We start from the raw sequence: 24,071 nt of genomic DNA, 5'->3' as shown, positions 1-24,071 counted from the left end.
AGAGATTTGGTAGAGAGGGAGAACAGTAAGGGCCCTAGGACAGAGCCCTGGGGGACCCCAGGGGTGAGGGCTTGTGGAGAAGAAAGCGATCCTCCTCTCCATGTCACCTGATAAGAGCGATCAGCCAGGTAGGATGCAAACCAGGAGAGTGCAGAGCCAGAGATGCCCAGTTCTGAGAGGGTGGAGAGAAGGATCGGGTGGTTTACTGTGTGGAAGGCAGCAGACAGGTCCCGGAGAATGAGAGCAGAGGAGAGGGAGGAAGCTTGAGCAGAGTGGAGGGCCTCCGTGACAGCAAGGAGAGCAGTCTCAGTAGAGTACCCAGCCTTAAAGCCGGATTGGTGGGGGTCAAGGAGGTTGTTCTGAAGGAGACAGTGAGACAGTTGGTTAGATACAAAGTGTTCAAGGGTTTTAGATAAGAAGGACCCTAACCCTAACCGGTTTGTAGGACAGAAGACAAGGGTTGGTTTCTTGAGAAAAGGCTTGACTCTGGCTGTCTTAAAGGCAGCCGGGTCAGATCCTGTGGCTAGAGAGGAGTTGATTATGGTGGTAAGGAAAGGAAGGAGGTCTTTGGAAATGGATTGGAGAAAAGGGGATTAAAAAAGGCCGCTCAAAAGGCTCTGCCCTGTTGACTGTTCCCAGAGTCAGGAAGAAGACAATCGGTGAGCTGGCGTTTTCTTTCCGTGCACCAACTCTTTGGAACCTTCTTCCATTGGTCATCAGACAGGCATGCTCAGTGGAAGTGTTCAAAACCAAGTTGAAGACCCACCTGTTTTCTGTTGTCTATGTGTCATAGCGTGTGTAATTATGTGTGTTTTAACTGGAATAGTTGTTTTAATTGTTTTAAATTGTTGCTTACCTACTGTAAAGCACTTTGACGTAAGGCGCTATACAAATAAAGTTATTATTATTATTATTATTATTATTATATTATTCTTTTTTGTATTATTATTATTATTATTATCGAGAGGGCAGGTGGTTGCCCGCTTAGATGTGATCAGTTTTCGAATATCATCAGGGGAGACGGGGGAAAGAGATGATAAGCCAGAGACCAGGTGTAGTGCAGAGGGTCTGGGAGGGGTGGGAGGGGTGGGGGCAGTGTTGGCGCGAGGTGGAGAGAAGGAGCTGTTAGAGATGTAGAATGTCATCATCAACGTTGCTTTCTAAGTAGGTGACAGTCGTCCGCAGACAGGGAGGAGGAGGGGGAGGAGGTGGGTTGAGTGCTATGAAGTACTATGGGCGTATGACCATATTATAGAGACAGTCGTGAGTAATTCTTACCAACTCCCCCTCTCAGTGTTAATAGCTGCAGCTATTGAATTATTCATACACAGTAAGTTGCCATCCACAGTATTCAGTAAACAGGGTTTAGAGCAGCCAACGGATCCCCATGTACCCCTACATACTTGAACATTCACAGCATTCCCTAATATACAGAAGTCATACCTCGACAGACAGAAGCCATAAACCCAAAAATATTATTTATGTATTATTTGGCCTGAAGATACAATTATATTATGAGTTATGAGTTCGCCTACAGTGATAATGCCAGGGGCTGATCCTATTACTAGAACTGCAGAGTCACTCACCATCTTCTGCCGGAGACTGAAGACCCATCTTGTCAGGCTACACCTTAATTGCTGCTCCTGAGACACCTGCTACCCCCCAGCACTGTGTCTCCTGAGACACCTGCTTCCCCCTATACTGTGTCTCCTAAGAGTCTACTCCCCCCCCCCCCCTCTTGGCCCCAATGGTCACTTGCTTCGTCAAATGTATTGATTGTAAGTCGCTTTGGAATAAGGCAGTAAAAAATACTGGGAATCACACATCTGAGTGTTTCAGCCAAGGGGACACCTGCTACCATAAGAGATATATATATATATATATATATATATATATATATATATATATATATATATATATATATATATATATATATATATATATGCACCACCCTGTGCTCCCACAGTAGTTAGTATTGATTGCATCAGCTTGGTGGATAAACATTCCACACTACCACCTGTTGTGTTTCTCAAAATTGAGGTCAGCTACAAAAATCACTGTAGGTTTCGAGCTGAAGATTTGACATTAGCAGACAGAAAAAAAAGGGAACATTGCTGGTGTCCATAATTAAATGAGATGAATATATTTTGTTTTTGTTTTATTTCGTAGTCATCCAGTTCGGGATGGTGACTCTGTTTGTGGCCTCCTTCCCTCTGGCGCCACTCTTCGCCCTGCTCAACAACATCATAGAGATACGCCTGGACGCTAAGAAGTTTGTCACAGAGGTCCGACGACCTATCGCAGCAAGAGCTAAAGATATTGGTATGTTTACATAAACACACTTTTACAGCAGGGAAACCTAAGCCTTTGTCTATGAATGCTACAATATTATTCTATATGTTATTTTCTACTGTACTGGTCATGTTTTCTTATTTCCACAAAGGCAAGTGGTTTTGCCAGATTTTTCATTTATTCTGATGTCAAAATTGAATTAGACATAATAGGTTCGTAGGGGTGATCCTACTTACACTTGATGTAATAGGTAGCAGGAGTTTGCCATTTGAACACACAGGCTCACACACACATTCTATAACCTTGTTTGTGTGATTGTGTTATTGAGTTATGTTTACATGCCAGTGGTCTCACAGCTGGACTGTAGAGCTATCTATTTGGTTTGAGCACAATACATTGTTTCCCATTGAAAATAATGCAAATAATATTTTTTGGGCCAGCAGGATTTAAAGATCTACAGTGGCAATGTTATGAAATACTTATTTGAATAGAATCTTAAATACACCTTTCACAACTTGTTACGTGTAAAATATTCTCAAATCACTCAGTGGATGGTGCTATTGAGCTTCCTTGAGGTGTCACAATTCCTCAATTAACAAACCTTAAAATGTCCCTATTGTGGTGTTACTGGTGTATGTTCATAATTTATTATCTAATGCTATTAAATACAACCAGTGAATCAATGATTACACCAACTCCTCCGGTTTCTTTATCAAGTTGGTCAGAAAGAGTTAGCTCTCCAAGCAGTTAATTGTGTGTGAAGCTGGACATTTGGACATTTGGTCACATTATCAGTCTGTCTTCTCTCTGCTCAGGCATCTGGTATAATCTTCTGAGAGGGCTCAGCAAAGTAGCAGTCATTGTAAATGTAAGTACAATGTGTGTTCCCCGTTCGTTAACTTTGTATTCTATGTCCTCATGTTATCTGTAGCTTGTTGTTTCTGTTTTTTCCTGTTTTTCCCATATTGTCAGCGTCTTTGAGCCTCGGAAAAGCGCTATATAAATACAATGAATTATTATTATTATTAATAATTAGTACATTATCTCCCCATATATGCACACTTAAAAAACCTTGGTCTTGTTTGAGAAAACGTCACTGCACATAACAAAATTTAAAAAACATGCACAAAACATCTTCAACATTGACATTTTGTGTTTGTGACATTTGAATACTGGGAAAACACATGGGACTTATAGCTTTATGAAGTTGACCTCACAACACCTGTACCGTCTTCCCAGGCCTTTGTGATCTCCTTCACGTCAGACTTCATCCCTCGGCTAGTCTACCAGTACATGTACAGTCCTGACGGCTCCATGCACGGCTTTATCAACCACACCTTGTCCTACTTCAACGTCAGCGACTTCCAGGCTGGCACTGCCCCCGTGCAGCCCATGCACCTGGGATACAGTGTGGAGATATGCAGGTACGACCATCAAAATGGTCCTCCAAGGAGGTGTAACATAAAGATAATCTGTGTGAAGCACTATTATAATGGTTGTACTGTGTGTGTGTGTGTGTGTGTGTGTATGTGTGTATGTGTGTGTGTGTGTGTGTGTGTGTGTGTGTGTGTATGTGTGTGTGTGTGTGTTGTCATTTCAATCTCTCTCTTTGTAAATGATGTTTTCACAGATATAAAGACTACAGGGAGCCACCCGGCTCCAACGACGCCTATGAGCTCTCTAAGGAGTTCTGGGCTATACTGGCAGCACGGCTAGCCTTTGTGGTTGTTTTTCAGGTAAGAGCCCTGCACACAAGAGATAACAGAAGTCATTTTAAATATTTAATATGTTTACGCCACTTGAGCACATTCTGTCAGATATATACAGTATATATATATACCGTAAATGCCTGTTTGGGGAATTGCATGGAATTGTAAAAGAAATTACTAAGTCGGTATCCTCTTCTGCCCCCTCTCTAGAATGTGGTGATGCTGATGAGTGACTTTGTGGACTGGCTGATCCCCGACATCCCCAAGGACATCAGTGTCCAGATGCACAAGGAGAAGATCCTGATGGTGGAACTCTTCATGAAGGAGGAGCAGGGAAAGAGGCTCCTCAGAGACAACAGAGACAACGGAGACAACCAAACCACCAACCAAAGCCCTCGCCAACCTCGCTCTCGTCCTGCCTCTCACGCACACGCTAACTGCTAGCGCCCCGCTGCGTGGGTGGGCTCCATCTGTCCGTCCATCTGCTCTTGCCCAGAACCCTTGGTCCCGCTGTCTAGACTTGGACACTTCACATACACTGGCCAAAGCGAGAAAAACAGGGAGGCAGCAGCCATAGGCAGGCCTCTGCCCCTGCCACCCCTCCTCCTCCCTTCTGACTTGTAGCAAGTCATTGCCCATCTCTTTGGTGAACCAGGCATCAGGCAGAAAGCTCAAATGGGCCTTTTTTCTCTTTTGCACAAAAAAGCAGGAAATTAGTTATGTCGAAACTTTTTTGAATATGCAATTTTTGCTAGCTAATGTTGTTTCTTTTGTAAAGTTTGCCTTTTTAAGAAAGTGGGAGGAGATTAAGGAGCTTGCCATTCTGCCTGTGTACCTTGCCAAGCAGCTAAAACGTTGCTCTTTGTCGGTGTGTTTTTTTGTTGTCCTGTATGTTCTTTTACACATTGATATCGATCACAGAGAGTTTTATTTATAGTAGTACTGTTTTCATTATAAGCACAATTTTGACATTGGCTTTGTCCGACAATACCAGAAATCCAATTGGAGGATTTTCTTGTTTTTGTTTTAAGGGGATACTTTTTTCGATTAACATAAATGGTGATGGGTCCCATAAAAAGATACCCTCTTCCTCTGAATATTAGTTAACAGTTCCATCAACACACACTTTTGGCTGAACATACCTCGTGTAATGTTGATGAGAGTAACCGTAATGTTCATCCAAAGACTATATTATGTTCTGATTTTCAGTAATGGCAGAAGTTCTGATATGTATTTTTACAAATGTTATAGACCTTTGTGTCTGTCCTTTGTGTGCCATGAACACACACGTTCATTAAGAAAAACATGTACTGTGGATAGCCGAATGGAATGAAAAGGAACCTGTCCACCCAACACATATACGGAATGGACATTCATGGAATGTATTATTCACTTTTATGATAATAACATGTTCATGATATGTGCTATATTTAACTGTCTTAATGTGTTTGGACTTTCTGCAACTATGGTACAGAAATGTATCAACATCGACCTGTCATTTCATCCATCTTAGGAGGCATGGCAAATGACATGCTTAGTAATAATATATTACTGGAAGCATACCCAGGTGTTTGTATTTTGATACTGAAGATATGAGATGCGTTTACGTGTGATGTCTGTTAACATAGGCTACAATTTATTTGTAGGAATGTATAAGGTCAGGTATTTTTTTTGTAAAATACCACACATTTTATTTTCTGATGCGAGGAGACATTGTTTTTTCAATGACTTATCTCAACTATTTCTACTTTGTTTAGTTTTTATTTTCATTGTGCAGGGATGGAACATTTGGACACTAGCCAACCGGGCTAGTCCAGGTTTTGGCCATTTCTACTAGCCCAGGTGACATTCTACTAGCCTATGGTCTAAAACAATGGCTGAAGCGACAATATTAGTTTTAAGGTAACCAATATTTCAATTAATATCTGATTCATGTATTAAAACTCAAATCTACTAGACTATTTTCATTTCCCATAAATGTACATAACATTGACTGTTCATTTATGACTGCTCAGTTATGCTGTTCTTTTTGCAATTAAGACGAAAATATCACTGCCCTGACAGGCAGTTGCCATTTTTCACTAGCCAGCTCTGACAAATACTAGCCTCAGATTAGTGGGCTAGCTTAATTTCCATCTCTGATTGTAAAGTTAAGTGTGCTTAATTGGCACAACATTGACCTTGATTTAAGTTTTAACTACAGTGGCATTTACTCCTCTCTGATAGGCCTACTACTCATAGGAACCTTCAGTCATGATACTGTTACATCTTGATTTAGATTAACTAGACTAGAGCATTAGAGGAAAACTACGTGTTGAAAATGAAATTGAAATTGTGTATTAGCTCATATTAGTATTTATTTCTATACAAATGCACATGGATGGCTTTTTTTTTTTCTCCAGAGGTCAGCTAACAAAATTACATTTCGTAATGTTGCAGCAATGTTATTTAGGTCCCTGTTAATGTCACGTCTACATGACGGTCCCTCGACGTTATAACATCCCTGATGGTTCCGAGTAAGGTGATGTTTGTAGGGTCCCTTTATGTTAATTATGACCTTATTTTGTAAAATTATTTCAGACATAAAAATCTTTATGTGGGATGTGCCAATAATGTCCTCAAAGTACAGTAAGTACATTTAGGACCAGTAGTGGACCTTTAGGGAATGTTGTTAAATGTACTCATTTCGTGATATTCAGAACCGATCTTGATATGACTGAAGTAGCCAAATGTTAAGCCTATTAAAAACGTCAAAAGTATATAGGCTACTATCCAGGGACCCTACAGACCTCCCCTGGGACGTTATTACCGTAGCGGGGGACTTTTACGACGTTCTCGACATTCAGGACCCCTGAGGAACTTTATTGGAACATTCGCAGAAAGTTGCGGGGACTAGACTTGTTAGCTGTCAGCCTGAAGTCCAAATTAAAGTCAATCTCTTCATTTCTGACGATATATTATTCTATTTAGCATATTTTAATTACAATAAAGTAATACATTATAAGCTGGTGTCTCACTTATTTTTTGTCAGTGTCTGCAAATACAGGTGTGTTTGTGTATGTAGGCCTATTCATGTCATGCTCGAACAATAGGTCTACAAGAAACATAGGGGGGGATGAGGTCCGAAAATCTATTTCACTGATATAACAAAACATGAATTGGTGAGCAGTGTCCAACACACGAAAGTCAGTTATTGAAAGATGACTAGAAACTGAAATGCTCTGACATCACTGGGACATATAGAAACAGGTAAGGTGGAGCAACGTAGGGAGATGCAGTATTCCATCAACATTGCTAAAGGAAAATCTAGGCTTATTTTTATAAATCTTGAGGGATTTATCAAAAAATTCCAGGCTTATTCTGATATGTCTCGTGAGACTTTTCAATAATAAGCCTGGATTTTCCTTAAGAGACAATGATGAAATAGCCCCCTGTTCTCTGAGTTATAAAAAGCTCCATATAGCTCCATTAAGACTTCCGGTTTCACTTATCACCGTCTTTGTGGCTTCAAAATAAAATCCTGAGTTAAAACATGCATTGAAAGTGATGGGCTAACAATATTTTCTCTTTTTTTCCTGAAATAAGCACTAATTACGCAACAGAAAGTATACACCATTTTGAAAGTAATTGTGAGCTTTAAAATGTACATATTGGAGGATGTCATGTCATTTTACACATGCCTATTATATTTGTATAAACTGGACTGTCCAGAACTATTTTCACTAGATTTCAATACATCTTTGGTACCACTCTACTCCTCAACACTACCAGAATGCATATCAGTTTGAATCTAGAGCATATTATGTGGATATGATTGATGTATATTTGTTAAGATGATCAGCATATTGTTGTGGATCCCTATTTACCATGTTTAAATGCAAAATGAAGTTTAACTTGGGTGCTCTTATTTTGAAGAAATTCTCGTTTACATAAATGTACATTGACTGGAACTAGATGGGCGGAGTTCCACTATTGGAGCTCAGATATGAAAGCAATGAGGGAATAAATAAAACGACTAGTAGTAATGACATTTGAAGTCCAAGGGCTGGAATAATAGTTTTTCATTTATTGTTATTAATATATATATATATATATATATATATATATATATATATATATATATATATATATATATATATATATATATATATATATATATATGTGTTGTTGGTTGTTGTTGTTTTTTTGGGGGGGGGGGTATTGAGTAGTAGCTATTGTTGACGACTGAACACATTCATTAGATTTGCATTTAGTTTATTTACCACCAATGAAGCCACAGCAAAATGTAGTTAATAGTTGAGTTACATGTAGCGAAACTACTCCTCAAGACTGTTGATTAGGCTATTATAAATTATTTCCTTAGCCGAATGATACAACTACCTTACTGAATGTTACATTGTAGCCTTGTCGACACCCCAAGCTCAATCCAAAACGAAACCACTGACAACACTGTGGGCTGTGATCACTTCCTAGTGGCAGAGGGACTTTCGCAACTTTCTAGCCAACATGAGCGCGTTTGATGTCTTATTACTTCGGATATCCGAGGATCTAACTGTTGATCAATTAGACAGAATGAAGTTCCTCTGTCTGACAGACATCGGGAAGGGCCGCATGGAGAGGACTGACAGTGGAATTAAACTTTTCCAGCTCCTAAAGGAAAGAAACAAACTGGGACCTGGGAACACGGAGTTCCTATGTTTTATTTTGAAGGAAGTAGGTAAACTAGATCTGGTGGGGAAAATCAACAACTATGACAGTCAATCCACCGGGTCACTGGATAATGTTCCGGACGCTGAAGAGCAAGGTAACCCCAAATTGTCCTTAAATAAAACTCTTATTATGGTGATGGTCAAATGTTGTCAAAGAAAGGAGGCCTCTTTTTTCTACGAATCTTGTGACGCATAGGGGAAGTGATGACGTGGTCATTCTGGTAGGTGTCCGATGATTTTTTTTAACTTAATTTATTAAATGATTAGAAATTGTTAACCACCTACTTATGTCATAACAGCTGTTATGTATTGCAATTTTAAATACGCTATGTTGTAGGCCTATCTGTTTTTCCCTATCGCGGTGGTGTATTCCGTGTGCCGGCTAATGCAAGCGCATGTCAGAATAAGAGTCCTCCACATCACTGTTAAACATGGAAGCCCTCAAAAGCCACGTATTCATAGTTTCTTAGTCCGTTTTTCCCGTGATAACGAGCTAATTTTCTTCTTTTTTCTCAATCTCGAGTTGGTTTACCTTAGTGTTAAGGTCACCTATCAATCAGCATGGCATGTCAAGATGATTGATTGTATTTAGGATGATATTGTGCCTGATTGCCTATTGTGTTTTGTTATTGTTTTCCTTTTATTTATTTCCTAAAATATACACTGTGAATGCACTGTTGAGAGGTTGCTCGTAACAAGCATTTCATTGTACTGTTCACACCTGTGTCCTGTCCGTATGATAAATAAACTATGATGTGATAAAGGGTGATAACTACTCCGCTATACCTTTTGTGAACCTGTTGTCACAGAAAACAAACTCTACAAAGATGCACATTTTGAAGATCCTGTCCAGTTAAGTGAGGGATTAGGCTACTGTATGTAGCTTGTAGGTTACATTGGTGTTTGAAAATAGGTATTGTCCAAAATGTCTGAAGTAGGCTATTATGTTTTGTGGTGGACTACTGTACATTAATTGTATCCTCTCTTTTCCAGCAAAACTTGACATTGCAACAAGGTTGATAACTGAGAATATTGGACAGAAGTGGCGTGCATTAGGCCGAAGACTGGGCCTGAAAGAGGCCAAGCTGGACCATGTGAGAGAGAAACATCCTTACAACTTGGAGGAGCAAGTAGTGGAGCTTCTGAAGGAATGGAGGAAAATACGAAAAGCTGAGGCCAAAGCAGAGGACTTGATCAAAGCCCTTCGCTCCTGTCAACAGAATTACACTGCTGATCTGGTGCAGAACGAACTGGAAAAGGCCAATGGACAGTGACAGTTGGACAGTGACTGTGACAGTGACAGTTTATCCCTCAGGCCATAGATATGTAGTTGTTTATGACTTAATAGATGTTGTAGCAATGTAGCCTATAAGATTTGGTGTTCAGATGGAAGAGTATCACCTTATGGCCATTGATATTCATCCACATTCATCTTGACTTTGTTGTCATGAAATCTCTCTGAGCCATACTGTTGAGCAACAAAGTCATTATGAAATGCCTGTTTGTTGTCATTACACCACATTTTCTACTGAGATTGTAAAAATGCAACGGACAAATGATGCCCTGACACTTGACTTTGAGAACTCATCATATGAATATATGTTTGTCTCGAGGTTAATGTGCATCTATAATAATTTCTCACAATGGGTTCTCTGGGTGTGATGGCTATTCCTGTTCCATGATAGGATAAATTATATAAATTGCAATTGTTATGTCTTGTTTCCACTGTTAAGTTGTCAGGGAGAGAAGGTTATGTGTCATGTTTGCTTCAGGCTGTTATCTAAGTGTTTGTTGAGGGACTTTTGTATTGTATTCATCAAAATCATTGCAAACTCAACACCACCCAAAAATGACCTTCAGTATTTGTATCAGTGAGCACTGGTGTGTCAAGATTATTCATTGTACTGGTGATAATTGTTGAGCACATTGCCAAAATGATGTTGTTTTAGGCAAGTTAAATGGAAGCATATTTGGAGTGCTGTGAATGAAAGGAGGAGCACAGATGAGCTTTTCATTTCAGTTGATCAGATTTATTATGATTTGTTGTGTTAAAGACAGTGTTTTGAAAGCCAAAATAAATGTGACTAATTTGACCATTAGAGGTCAATCAACTCCTTCAGCGGAATGCTCTCGAGTCCCATGGAAGTGAGATCACAGGTATTATTCTGTTTCTAAAGGGGGCAAATGGGGGGGGAAATAAGTGTCTTTATAAGTGGTTAAGGTACACATCATTCTGGGATTAGTTGTCATTACATGCCATTTGTCATTGCAACATTGTTATTAACCTCTATGTAGGCTTTTTTAATTGTGAGAATCAAATGTATTCTTCATTGATTATGGTTGTACTCAGTACTTAAGTTGTAAAAGAAAATCAGGGGGATGGTGGATTTTATCATATGGGGACAATTTGAGCATCCCCACAGCGTCAGTGACTTCAGTGTCAGTGACTTGGTAAAAATGTCATTGCATGTGTGCGCCCACAGTATTTTACTCAATATGCGTAAAATATTTAATGTTGAAATAGCAGTAATACCACGTTCATTGATAAAATGACATAAGGGATGGAAAGGGGGGATGACAGTTTTAGAAGGGGGATGATTTTGTCTGTTTTTATTTCTGGGGGGATGCCATCCCCCCTCATCCCCCCCTCAACTCGAGTGCTGGTTGTACTGTACTTACAGTAGTAACACCTGTACAGGTTGTTGAGCCTGGTGACGTCGTGGGTGCTCATCTGGGTGGCCTCGCCGAAGGCCACGTTGCTGTTGGGAACGGGCACCATGGTGGGCTGGTTGTTCTTGGAGAAGGCATACCTGTTACCACACAATGCAACAAAAATTACCCAGTAATCATATATCGGGAATGGTAGAAGTGAATGGAAAGTTTATCATGTTTATTAATTCAGAGAAATAATAGAGCTATTTTGTTGACCTGTGGTACTGCATGACAGAGTTGTAGTCATAGGGAGTTCCCTGGTTCAGGGTGTCGATCTTGTTAAAATTGTACTTCATGTCTGGGAAAAACAATACAAAAACAAGCTTAATCAGAAGGAAATAGTCAAGACTTCTGTCAGAGCTGGAAACAAATAGGTGTTATAAGTTCTAATTTGCTACCCCGAGGAAGTTGCCCCTTGACAAATCTAAAGTCCAAAGATTGAATTAACAGTGACAAGAGAGAGGCTCAGATCTGTGTTGACAAGGACAGAAGGACAGGATAAGGATGTATCGAACCTTCAATGATGTTTTCCCAGTAGACATAGATGTGGTTGTCGCGGTCAGAGCGGGTCTGCTCGTGGTTGAAGCCCAGGGCATGCAGGAGCTCGTGCTGGATGGTGTTGAAGTACAGGCAACCCTGACGGCTCAGAGACACGGTCTGGGCATAGCCAGTGCGGCCAACGTAAGAGTAGCACCTGGTGAAAGCCAAGGGCCAAGGCGCCATTTGAGTCTCAGTTTCAATGTGGTTAAGACTTCTTATACAGAGTAAACAAGCCCATAGTGCAGTTTGCCTTTATCTGCAATAGATTGAATCGAGGCCGCAGCCCATTGTACAGTTTTGAGGAAAAATTGGGGTCAAAGATATACAGTAGGTTAATGGGAATTCAAGATTGTTGAGAATGTTTCTGATAGACTTATGAACAATTATGAACAAACAGGGATTGCAAATAATCCTATAATGTGAAAGTCAGACTCACCCACTGCGAGACTCAATGCTGATGTAGTCCCTCTCGTTGTAGCGAGGCGTGAAACGAATGCAGGAGAAGGCGGAGAAGGAATCAAGACCTTGCTGGATGAGGTGCAGCTCGCGAGATGCTGGTCATGTAATAAAAACAAGCCTCAGTTGGAATACTTTTCTGTCTCGTTACAGATTAACACATCAAAGGCTTTGCCAACTGCTGTAGCCTAGGATATTCACGATGTAAAGTTTTAAGATACCTTCCTCGATTATGTTTTTGTTATCAAAAAAGGACATATCCCAAATGTTTCATGCATCAATGTCAATTACATTTTTATACTGGTAACCTTCAGTGGATACTTACAGTAGTGGTTGGCAATGACATAGGGGATGTAGACTATGCCATCACTGTACTTTCCCCACAGACATCCATAGGAGGTGCAAGGATCAGCGTTCTTTCCATCAGCAGTTTTAGCAATAGCAATGTCACCCATCAGCTCAGGCTCGTCGATGTCGGGGGCTTGAGGTTAGAACATGAAGAACAGGTTACTATGGGGGGGGGGGGTGATCAAAACATTAACAATTGACAGTGTTACACTGGCAGAAAGGAAAAATAACAAATCAAATGTTCTCCCCTGTAGAAACCTGTACTGTAGTTGAAAATGTGTTACCCTTTAACAGTCAATGCAGATACAATACATGAAAACTCACTCTCCGCTTTATTTCCAGTATGGACACAGGGAGAAACTAAAATGACCAACAATATTCATAGTATTTTTAATTTCCATAACACGTCCCTTAATTAATGGTTCCAACTTACTCAGGTTCCTGTTAGCTCTCTCCAGCAGCTGAGAGACAGAGAACTCAGCAGAGGTGTTCTCCGCCACAACATTGTCTGTAAAAGAGTGGTCGTTGATTTCTTAAGTTAAAGCCGTGTAGATGTAATATGGTTGGAGATGTGTGATATTGTCAATTAAGCTCATTGGTGACACATATTTTGTTATAACCATAACTACAACCCAACGTTTTCAGAGGTATGTGTATTGCACTACTAGGAATGTAAGATTATTTTTGCTGTTCATTTTGATTGATCGATTGATTGACATGCAACTTAAGAGTGTCAACATTTTTTTTTTCTCACCTTCCTTCAGGGAACAAAATAAAGTGACAAAAAGATAATACATTAATGAAGTATAGAGTACATCAATAATATAGATGTTAGCAATTCACTAACAGCTGTTTGTAAAAATGTCATTGAGGTGTAGTTTTTCTGGTGGTAAAGTCACCTCTAACCTCAGGTGGTGTGATGAAGAGACCCCCAGCCTAGTGCCTTGTGTGACTCACCTCAGTTTGCTCCACACCCCAGGCTGAGGACACCAGCAGCAGGGCCAGAAGACCCACTGTGAACCTGAAAACAAACATGGCAGCCAGAAACCTGCGGGGTGAAAACCACCAAGGAAGAATCATTAGTTGTCATAGAAGAGTATTAGTCCTATTAGCCCACACTCATATAGGAATAGGAATACAGGAAGTGCTTACCTCAGATCTCCGACAAGGAATAGGTGAAAAGTGGATAGTTAGAATAACCCTTTATACTGTTTCCATAATCCCATACATGGGGGATAAGAGACCCCCAAATAAGGTGAAATGGATAATAATATTTGGGAGGTCATGGCCAAGTGAGGTTATTTTGGGACGGACTGAAGATTACTTGACACAAGGTGGGAACTCTGCAGTCACTGGAAAAACATTAACCACCTGGGAAATGTGACATGTGTAAGTTACATAATTAAGTAGTAGTAGTAGTAGTAAGTAGTTATAGTAAGTAAATATTGATGGCATGATGTAACAGGTATGTGACAGGTCTGCTAAGCAGGTGCATCCTTTTTTTGTCAGTATTACATTATTCAATGAATGCATATGTTAATGAATGAAGCCTTTTAGAATTTAGAATTATAAGAATGTTCCTGCTGTTCGTTAGTCGAAACTTCATTACAAACTAATTTATAAAAGAACCCAGTTTGCATAGAAAGTAGTGTTGGGAAAATTCATTTTCAATCAATTCAGGAAGTGTTTTGAAACTCCAATTGAAATTCCAATGGTTTTTATTTTCAGTTTACAGTATGTAAAGAACACACACAGTTGATTTGCTCACTGTTTGAAAATACGGTATATACTGTACACAGATGTTTTATATAATTGAATTAGAATTTAATGAACTTCCTCTATAGAATGTAATAAATTCCCCCCAACCCTGATAGGAATGCAGTGAAAATTCTTTATTTTTCTTTCAAGATAGCTTGTTTAGGCTACAAATATTGATAATAAATAGAGTTTCAAATGTTGAATTTGTGCTTTGGCTGGGCAATTTTATGATACTATAGAACAAACATGAACTTAAACTAGGACATAGTATCAAAAGTCGGTATAGAAGTTATTTAAGTGGGAGCCCACTCATAATAAGTATGAGCAAGAACAATATTTGTACGTGCTGAAGCAAGCCCACTAATAAGGAAGAACAATAGTTCTAATGAAATAGCACTAAGGAAATGGTTCTTTGGATTATCAAATGCAATACCAAATCCAAGGTTGGTAACTTTTCAACATAGAGTTGGGAAGTGAAAGTCATGTCCAAACACACAATAGTTTTATTTCTTGGTATTTTCTCATTTAACAAAAGTTAACTTCTTGAAACAAACCAGATTTCCAAAGGGCCCCTCAAAGTGCACTTCTATGGAATCTGCTATCACTGAGTCTCTAGTATTTCTTGCCAGACTTATGGGGCTTGGCCATTGAGTCTGGCAAAGTCACTGGCGATTTAGAAGTAAAATCTTGTTGTGCTGCTGATGATCAAAATAATGTTACTGAAATGTAGCAGCAATCAGATGGCAAAGGAATGGAGGTTGAAGAGTGGGAGGAGCTGTTATAAACCTGAGGGGGGCTCGACTCCAGGTACTCGAATCAAAGCATGATCTTTGGGGGCGTTGGTCTGTGTTGGTCCATGACCTGGAGCAGAGTAGTCTTATCAGACATGAGTGACACACCCATAACGTGCTTATTTGGATAAGATGATGGGAGTTGCTCTACTTTGCCCCACTCACTTTGCTATGGGGTCAGTGGAGGCTCTCATTCACTCACTGTATCTCTGTTCTTGTGCTTATACTGAAGTCAAAAAGACTAATGTAGTACATGCCATAGTAGAGTTGCATGATCTTATTAGGGGATATATTTAATCTATTCTGTCCAAACTATATTTAATCTATTCTGTCTATTCTGTCCAAACTGATGTCCTTATTTTTAAAGTGCTCCTCAGGTGTTGAGTAGTCTCAGAATGATAATATTGTTACAACATGTTTACGGGAAGTCTAAACCTGTTTAGGGGAAATGTGTATTGGTCCTGCCTCTAAATGTATTATATATATATATATATATATATATATATATATATATATATATAGATATATATATAGATATTCAAGACTAACAGCTTAGATATTCAAGACCTTCAACTGCAGGAGACATCAACATATGTATTATTATGAGATCATGGAAAATGAGGGATGATCTTGAGCTCAAACCTGGACTTTGTAACTGTTGATGTGTAGGAGGAGGTTGTGTGCGCTTTATTGCTTTTTTACATTTTTATTTAACCTTTATTTAACCAGGAAGTCCCATTGAGATACAATATCTCTTTTTTTCAAGAGAGACTTGGCCAAGATAGCAGCATCTAGCAACACAATGATGTGTGGTCGACTTGGCATATGTACCGTAATACAGCTCAGAGATGCATGATAGACAGAATCATCTGTGAATGTGGGTGTAGTTTTTTTCTTTTTCAAAATAACAACCACAATTCTACTTAATGTGCAGCTATTCACATGACGTGGTACATATAATACCCACACACACATACACGTACTGTATATAGACTCTTACAAATCCCCAACCCTGTATTGGGTCCAGTTCAGTGGCAGGTTCATAAGTGAAGATAATCAGCTGCAAATAGGTGATATTTACAATCACTTACATACAAAATACAAGACTGCGAATACAGATGTTTATTGTGATTGTAAGCTTGTAATATTGTAAGTTTTATGCACTAAGGTGAGCCTATGTATACTTGATATGATAGGAAATCCATACCATATTTCAAGTAATTGTACTGTAAGCATAACATAGTTTTATTTCTTGAGAATGTAAAGAAGCAATAAACTGCACAAATCCATGCCTCCACTTCTTAAATCACTCAGATGATGATCCTATGACCCTGTTTCAAACAGAGAACAAAAAAGCAATTGGTTAGAACTGAAGGATGTGAAGCTGCCTATGGTGTAGCCCAGTTTCAAAGCTCTTTCTCCCTTTCCAGCACTTACGGGTACGACAAGTGTAGAGACGATTGATGCGGAGAATATCATTGGCACTCATCTGAGTGGCCCTGCCGATAACTGCGTTGCGGTCAGGGATTGGCAGAATGGTAGGCCTTCGGTTTTTAGAGAAGGCAAACCTGAAAGAAAACAAAACAGGCAAGAAAGCCGCCATACATTTCATTGAAATGGGCAGATAGTGTGATTTCACTTTTCATCATTACTCTGATGACAGAAACATGTTTGCCTTAACTGTTATTGGTGTAAAAACAGCTTCAGCTATACCAACTATACTAATTTACCTGTCATAGTGCATGACAGAGCCGTAGTCGTAGGCAGTCCCCAAGTTGTTGGTTTGAATCCTTCGGAAGTTGCCTTGTTGTCCTTGGAGGATCATGAATCACAATTAGACACTTTCTCTTTGTTTTAAACTAGCCTTTTCTGTAACTTTGTGATATTAACATCACTCCCTAACCCTTTGTTGAAATAGTCTATGATTATATTTTATGGACAATATATTTTTTCATCAGCAATAAGTCGTGAGCTTAGAATGATAAGGTTCTATCTCCGTTTAGGGCAGTTCAGAGATATTGAGCGTCAAAGTTTTTACATTCCATTATGTTTTGTGAGATGGAACCTTTGTGTTTTATGAATTACTAACTCAAAAATGTCAAGCATTAATAAACACCTACTGGATCAGATTATGTAAAAAATAAAAAAATAAAACTCAATTTTGACAAAAATGGAGATAGAACCTTATAATTCTAACGTCACGAATTGAGCAAGTTCATAATAAGAATTTACAGCCAGTGTTCATGGAGGTAGAAAACACCGTTACTCACCATCGATGACGTTCTCCAAGAGGATGCGGACGTTTTGGTCGCGGTCGCTGCGGGTCTGCTCATGGTTGAAGCCCAGAGCGTGCAGCAGCTCATGCTGGATCACAGACTGGAACACACAGCCCCTCCTGTCCAGAGACACCACCTGGCCGTTGCCACGGCGCCCCACGAATGAGAAACACCTACAGACATGACCATAGACAAACAAGACATAAAAGTTATGATCACCTAGAGACTAGAGATTTGATTTGATTTGATTTGATTTGATTCAAGGATCCCCATTAGAAGCACACGGATGTACCTCTAGTCTTCCTGGGGCCCTGAACATACAAAATACAGATCAGAGATCTAAGATCTACAGTTGGTCATTTAGCAATATAATGATCAATAGATTCAGCACATTGTATAGATATTTTTCCTGGGTTTACAGAGGAGGGAATGACCACAGATATCAAAAACAGGCAAACAAGTGAGGTGGAGGAATGTTCTTTTTTACCCTGATCTGGACTGGATGTCCACAAAGTCCCTCTGTCTGGTTCTCGGAAAGAAGCGAATGCAGGTCGAGGAAGCAAAGGATCGCAGCCCGGCTTCAATGGTCTGTCTCTCACGTGCAGCTGCACAGCAGAATGGCACAAAAAAGTGCCAAAAAAGTCAGAAATACATGATGTCTTAAGCCAGCATAAAAGCCATCCAAAGACTATAAATGAGTACAAATGTGTTTAAAAGCAAGACAATGAACATGAAGCAATCTATCAACACATGCACTGTTGCTGTCATAAAATATGCCACTTAGCTGATGTTTTTATCAAAAGCAATTTATAGTGCATACATTTTTGTACATAACATATGATCCTAATGGAAATCGTACCCACAACCATAGCATGTTAGTGCCACACTCTACCAATTGAGCCACAGAGCATCAATGGGAAACTAAGAGAAATCACAAACTTACAGTAGACATTGGCGATGACATAGGGCACATACACGTTCCCATCAGTGGCTTTGATCCACTTGCAGCCCCGAGATGTGCAGGGGTCAGCATTCTGGAACCCAGTATCCACGGCGATGTCCCCGTACATGACCAGTGGATCATCAAGCCCTTGTCCTTGAAAACAACACCAAGTGTACAGGTCAGGTGATGGTTTGTTCAGTTCATGCTCTCATTAGTATGAAGAATAATGACCTCTGTGTATACAGGCTGCCTTACCAGCATTTGCGTTGGCCCTCTCAATCAGACTTGAAGCTGAGAGATCTGTTTCTTCGATGGTGTTGTCTGTCGAATTGAAATAAGACATAACCAATTAATTATGCATGATTATTATGCTGATGTATTATGTATTATGTATTTTTCTAAATGTGAAAAATAATGAATAGTAATAACAAATACACTGTACTTGTACTAATATTATAGGCCTACTATTTACATAATTGAGACATAATGTGTTTACCCATGTCCTCTGAACTCATTTCAAATGAATCCTGCTATAAGGCAAGAACAGAGGAAAATATTACATTAGGTTTCAAACGTCAATTCACACAAAAACTGAGAGAGAGAGAAAAACGCAGGAATTTTCCAGACATATGCTTCAGTATCGGCAAGAAAAACAGTTGATGAAACTGATTCAAGTAATAATCAAAAGTAAGGTCACTGCAGTAGGTTAAGAAAAGGTTAGATTAACTCTTTATGATTTTTTGTTTTATTGTAAACAATTTCTTCCTTCCTTACCTCTATAGAACGGCCATGAACAGAACAGAGAACAGTGATGAAAATGGCAAACCCAAAGGAGGGTGACATGATGAATGTCATTGCAGGGTGTCTGGGACCAGCCAGTGTGATCTGAGATAGATATGAGAGAGCTGCAGTTTATATACTGTATGTTGACAGATGCTGTGGTCCTTCTGCTAATGGGTAAATTGCAAAAGAGCCACGGTTATTGACCAACACTTGCTTGCAGATCTTTCTCAGGACAAACTGTGGTTTTAACTGTGATGTTTCTGTTGTGTATTTGCAAATATTCATGAAAAATGTTTATTGGTATCAAGCTTTCTGGGCATAAGGACCATGAAATATTTTGGGCATAAGGACCATTATGTAGGTCAGTGCATGTGACAACCATTGAAACAAGTCCATAATTGTGTGCTTTTCACAAGAATGGTTCAGGTTGATTAATCATAAAACTGCAAAATGCTTGTGATAATGTCCTTACCACCACTACAAGCCTGATATGTACCTGCAACTTCATGATAAAACAAAGATGAAAGCTGATAGAGAGTGCTTGACAGTGTACCGTTTCATTTTTATTTCTGTTTTGACAGATTATTATTGAAGATTATCTAGTGTGGTAGAAATTACAATGTATTTACTTACAAATCACATAGTAAATGGTGATATCACAATAATAATATTTTGATATCTTGTTATTTCTAGTTATTATATAGGAGCATTGTCATATACTGTACAAGTTATTAAACAAATACTGACAGATTCAAATTGTGAAAAATATGCCATATACTGTATAATGCTACCTCAACATTACTTTAGGTTCAGCATCCATCTAGCTTCAACCTCTTAAAATCAAAATGTGCTTGCTTTGTTTTCACACTATGACCAAACAGGAGACAATAGATACATTTTCCAATGTTATCCAAACATAGGGTAGACAGCTTTTGAAACACACTCTTGTAAAAGAAGAACCACAGCTTTCAACAGTCGTTCTTGTATTCTGAAAGAGCCTGAACCTTTCAACAGCAGACCACATAAACGGTTTCTCCATAAACACGTGCTGGACTAAATCAATTCTAATCGGTTTGAAGTGTCAATACGAAGTGGTTAATATGATGAGACGGATGTTGAAATGCTGGTGATATGTGTGCATAGTTCCATGTCTTTGTTCCTGTTTTGCCTAGTTGTGGGACCTGTTGCAAAATATTTTAAATGTTGAGGTTCAGGAGGTTCAGACACTTGCAAAGACATGCACAGATAAAAAAATAAAAAAAATAAAAAAAACATTACACCAGTTTAACATAGCAAATCATGAATAACATCATGGAATATTAATCACTCGTCTGTGGCTCAAACAGAAACAGTGTTTATTAAGGTATTTCATTCAGATAACACAGAGAGAGACAATACTGTCCTGTGTCTTGTCAACAGCAAGACTTGCCACACGACGTTGCACAATGACATTCAAAAGCAGATAATATAAAAAGTATTTTAATAATAAAATAATATAAAATAGCTTTTGTTCTTTTTTAATTTCTTTCTTACTTTTTTTTGTGAAGGACCATGTGCATTGCAAACTTTTTGTAAATGAATTGCACAAGATTTAGAGCTGGAGTCCCTGATTAGGCTACATGTCACAGCAGTTTCAGACAGAGACACAAAAAATATAGACATTTTCAACCCTTTAACCCTTTTTTCTTTAGTTATACTTTACAAATGTTTACAAACTGTTAATCTTCTTAGATCTCTACTTGTCTTTGCAGTACTACTCTATGCATGTTGAAACTGTATGCAGCTTTGAGCAACACTATTAGGTCACAAGTGTTGGTTGTATAAACAGAGCGATTTCACCACAAAATGATATGTAACAGAAATCCATCACCAGACAGGTATTTTACACAATGTTTTCAATTCTAGACCAGTTATAGTTGGAAGGAAAATCCATTACAGTACTTGAATTACTACTAATTCAGTATATGAGGAGGATGAGTGTCACCTTCATAAAATCCCCATCTGAGTCTCATACATTCCAAAATATCCATCTAAAAACATATACTTGTTATAATCCTTTCAGATAATTAGAGAGAATAGCAAAAAAATAAGAATAATGCCTACCTTTAGCAATCAGTTGTGGAGCAATCATGTCTGGCACAGCCTTTGTAACTTGTTGTTCTATGCCATTGTTGTCATGCTACACAATGTACTGTTTAACAACCACACGTATACCAAAGCCGTCATTTCATAATGTCTGAGTTATATTATCTTTCATTTTGGAGGAGATAATTATGTGTGATTTTTTACGGCCTGGAGGTTAACCGTCTCCATGTTATTTGGCCCTCGTCCAACTCTGGGTGTGGCAACTGGATTATGGAACAAATTACAATGATAGAGTATTTAAATGTATCGCTCAGCTCAACTTCAACAGAATATGCTTGAATATACTGTATAATATTATTATAGAAAACACAGGCTAGTAAACGGTGACATTTAGCTTCGAAGCCTTTTTATTTTTTCTTATGAATGACCACATCCTACCACCTTCTGAGCCAACTGCAAGTTATCAGTTTGCTTGTGAGATCAGGAGGACCTAGGGTAACTTGTAAATGTTACATGATAACTTTGTTATGAGTCCATGCAATTCAGAATGTTTATCAATTATTATCAATTAGGAGAAAACCCAGTGTGCTGACAGAATAAAGTTGGTGTTAGAGGATAGTGTCTTGAAGGTGAAAATCCAAGTCAAGTCAAGGCAAGTTTATTTATTTGTATAGCTCATATGTTCATACAAGTAAATGTAGCACACAGTGCTTTGCAGAATAAGGAAATACAAATAAAAACATGGTTCAGATGAATAAAAACATGGTTCAATGAAATGGCACACAAAACAAGAAAAACAATATAACCAATATGGTGAAACAGTGTGCAAGCGTGTGTGTGTGTGAGCGCGTCAAAATGTCTTGCAGCAAGTGACTGGGCCACTTACCTCCTGATGGTGCTGTTGTGTTCACTTATCCTCAGTTTGAGGGGTCTGCTTGTCTTGCCCACATACAGTATATGATATCACATGCACAGGTGAGCATTATACAGTAGATGACATTGGGGGAAGTGCATGTAATCCTCTGTCTGATTGGATAACTTTTCCCTATTATGTGGGTGGGAAAAGTAGTCAGTCGTGGTAAAAAAAAAAAAAAAACATCTGTTTGAAATTAAAATAGAGATGAATCATTAAAGCTATTGCACAAACGTGTCTAATGATAGAATATGCCAATGTTGTCTCACAGTCTCCTCATCTCCAATGAGGGCTGTAGGTTGTGGGGCACATGACTGAAACCTTTTGGGTGGGGGTTTCACCTGGGATTTTAAGAGTCTTCTTTCTCTTAGATATTTGTTTGCCTAATGTCTTATTCAGTACTTTCAACTTACGATTTATTTCACAAATTTACTGGAATTAAAATTATTCTGAATAATAAATGGTAATGGTAAATAGTAAATGGACTGACTTATATAGCGCCTTATTCCAAAGCGCTTTACAATGGCCTCTCATTGGGAGCAATTTGGGGTTCAGTGTCTTGCCCAAGCCCACATCCAAATTAAATATGAATGTGCTTAAGTCCCATCCAATAATAATGTATAACCACAAAAGGTAAAATCAGGGGCAGAAGGGTTACTATTCATCCAGTACACTTGTGCCAAAGCAAAATGCCAATAGTCATACTGGACAGCCAGGTGTACACCTCTGTCTAAGGCAAGACAAGGCAAGGCAACTTTATTTATATAGCACATTTCATACAACAGGGGCAATTCAAAGTGCTTTATAACATTAAAAAAATATATATATACATGGTTTGGGCCTGTTTAATTTCTACAGGGAGTTTGTTCTTGGAGCACGCGGCAGAGTGACTAAAAGCTGCTGCACCGTGTTTTGTTTTCACTCTTGGAATGATTAGCTGATTAATTTCAGCTGACCTTAGGGGCCTTGCTGGAATATAGGAATATGGAATATATATCTAAAGCGCTAATCTACACATAAACCAGATTTGTATTAAAGCCCATATATTCCTACCAACTACACATGTCTCAAATGATAGGCCTAATATTCACACAAACCAGGTGTATACTACCTGTGTTCAAATGTGCATATACTGTTAACCAGGGCTATTCCTAATACTCTAATTATTTAAGCTAATTAATTAGATAATGTATATCCATAATATGTCTTAACCTACATCTACTGTTAAAGGAATTAATCTGCTATGACTGAAGGTATCCATGTGTACAATTCAGACCGCTTAGGCTACTGTGTTTCATGAGAAACAGGGATAAACATTTTTTGAAAAAATGAAAGAATATATGTAAACTTTATATCCACAAAGAAAATATTGTTCTATTTTAAATATGTATTTGTTTAATAAGCAGTTAACAAAAAACAATAATTAAAAAAAAACATCTATACTTGTGACCACTTTTAAGAAATGATATGATGAACGTTATCCAAACTATCCTAAACACATTGACACATGTATTAATAAGTACTCCCTAACCTCTAGGGAGCTTACCAAGAACAATAGTTTTGGTGTGTAACCACCGGTGGTATTAAATGGATTAAATGAATGTTTTTGGGTGAAACATTGCTGGACGTACCCTGATCTTGAACATACCCCTAATGTACCCCTGTACCCCTGTATCCTGATCTTGAACACACCCCTAAGTCATCCAAAAAGCTTCCTCCCCTCCGGGCTGTAGTGGGACTCCTCGTAGGAGGAGAG

General features: G+C 38.8%; 4 protein-coding genes across 5 annotated transcripts in view; 2 read left to right on the top strand and 2 right to left on the bottom strand.

The window, feature by feature from the left end:
* ano1a (anoctamin 1, calcium activated chloride channel a) overlaps window positions 1–4,445 on the top strand; it is a gene marked incomplete at both ends in the record, with an annotated part of 35,706 nt that extends 31,261 nt beyond the window's left edge. The window contains 5 exons of the mRNA XM_080528113.1: window positions 2,170–2,322; window positions 3,108–3,160; window positions 3,532–3,716; window positions 3,923–4,028; window positions 4,212–4,445. Coding sequence (XP_080384239.1) covers window positions 2,170–2,322; window positions 3,108–3,160; window positions 3,532–3,716; window positions 3,923–4,028; window positions 4,212–4,445 — 731 coding nt within the window. The remainder of the gene's footprint in view (window positions 1–2,169; window positions 2,323–3,107; window positions 3,161–3,531; window positions 3,717–3,922; window positions 4,029–4,211) is intronic.
* A 4,095-nt stretch (window positions 4,446–8,540) lies between these two features.
* On the top strand, window positions 8,541–10,561 carry fadd (Fas (tnfrsf6)-associated via death domain). The gene is made up of 2 exons (XM_080527971.1): window positions 8,541–8,805; window positions 9,704–10,561. Exons 1-2 carry the CDS (start codon window positions 8,574–8,576, stop codon window positions 9,982–9,984), a joined length of 513 nt encoding a protein of 170 aa, XP_080384097.1. The 5' UTR covers window positions 8,541–8,573; the 3' UTR covers window positions 9,985–10,561.
* Window positions 10,562–10,736: 175 nt separating this feature from the next.
* LOC308154754 (low choriolytic enzyme-like) lies at window positions 10,737–13,927 on the bottom strand. Its single transcript, XM_080527970.1, has 9 exons — window positions 13,919–13,927; window positions 13,720–13,814; window positions 13,200–13,274; window positions 12,744–12,899; window positions 12,399–12,516; window positions 11,938–12,116; window positions 11,639–11,720; window positions 11,390–11,520; window positions 10,737–10,881 (listed from the first exon to the last, which is right to left on the bottom strand). Coding segments are annotated over exons 2-9 (825 nt in total). The 5' UTR covers window positions 13,802–13,814; window positions 13,919–13,927; the 3' UTR covers window positions 10,737–10,879.
* Window positions 13,928–16,458: 2,531 nt separating this feature from the next.
* c6ast1 (six-cysteine containing astacin protease 1) lies at window positions 16,459–19,398 on the bottom strand. Of its 2 annotated transcripts, none has more exons than XM_080528509.1 (9): window positions 19,309–19,398; window positions 19,031–19,064; window positions 18,790–18,855; window positions 18,535–18,687; window positions 18,079–18,196; window positions 17,586–17,764; window positions 17,046–17,127; window positions 16,753–16,883; window positions 16,459–16,646 (listed from the first exon to the last, which is right to left on the bottom strand). In XM_080528509.1, exons 1-9 carry the CDS (start codon window positions 19,387–19,389, stop codon window positions 16,639–16,641), a joined length of 852 nt encoding a protein of 283 aa, XP_080384635.1. In that variant the 5' UTR covers window positions 19,390–19,398; the 3' UTR covers window positions 16,459–16,638. The 2 variants fall into 2 exon arrangements, with proteins under 2 accessions (XP_080384635.1, XP_080384636.1); XM_080528510.1 differs by having other exon boundaries at window positions 17,046–17,118.
* Between the last annotated feature and the right edge of the window lie 4,673 nt (window positions 19,399–24,071).

Source organism: Nansenia antarctica (genome assembly GCF_963989245.1).
Source record: "Nansenia antarctica genome assembly, chromosome: 4".
Lineage (NCBI taxonomy): Eukaryota > Metazoa > Chordata > Actinopteri > Argentiniformes > Microstomatidae > Nansenia > Nansenia antarctica.
This window is presented reverse-complemented; position numbering and strand designations above follow the sequence as displayed.

Bases quoted from the DNA above. Each gene is read 5' to 3' on its own strand.
- fadd (XM_080527971.1), top strand. From the start codon at position 8,574: ATGAAGTTCCTCTGTCTGACAGACATCGGGAAGGGCCGCATGGAGAGG. The intron at 8,806-9,703 runs GTAACCCCAAAT...TCTCTTTTCCAG, and splicing joins TCCGGACGCTGAAGAGCAAG to CAAAACTTGACATTGCAACA.
- LOC308154754 (XM_080527970.1), bottom strand. From the start codon at position 13,801: ATGTTTGTTTTCAGGTTCACAGTGGGTCTTCTGGCCCTGCTGCTGGTG. The intron at 13,275-13,719 runs GTCACACAAGGC...ACTCTTTTACAG, and splicing joins TGTGGAGCAAACTGAGGTGA to ACAATGTTGTGGCGGAGAAC. The intron at 12,517-12,743 runs GTAAGTATCCAC...TTACATGACCAG, and splicing joins TGTCATTGCCAACCACTACT to CATCTCGCGAGCTGCACCTC.
- c6ast1 (XM_080528509.1), bottom strand. From the start codon at position 19,389: ATGACATTCATCATGTCACCCTCCTTTGGGTTTGCCATTTTCATCACT. The intron at 18,688-18,789 runs GTAAGGCAGCCT...GTTGTTTTCAAG, and splicing joins GAGGGCCAACGCAAATGCTG to GACAAGGGCTTGATGATCCA. The intron at 18,197-18,534 runs GTAAGTTTGTGA...TCTGCTGTGCAG, and splicing joins TGTCATCGCCAATGTCTACT to CTGCACGTGAGAGACAGACC.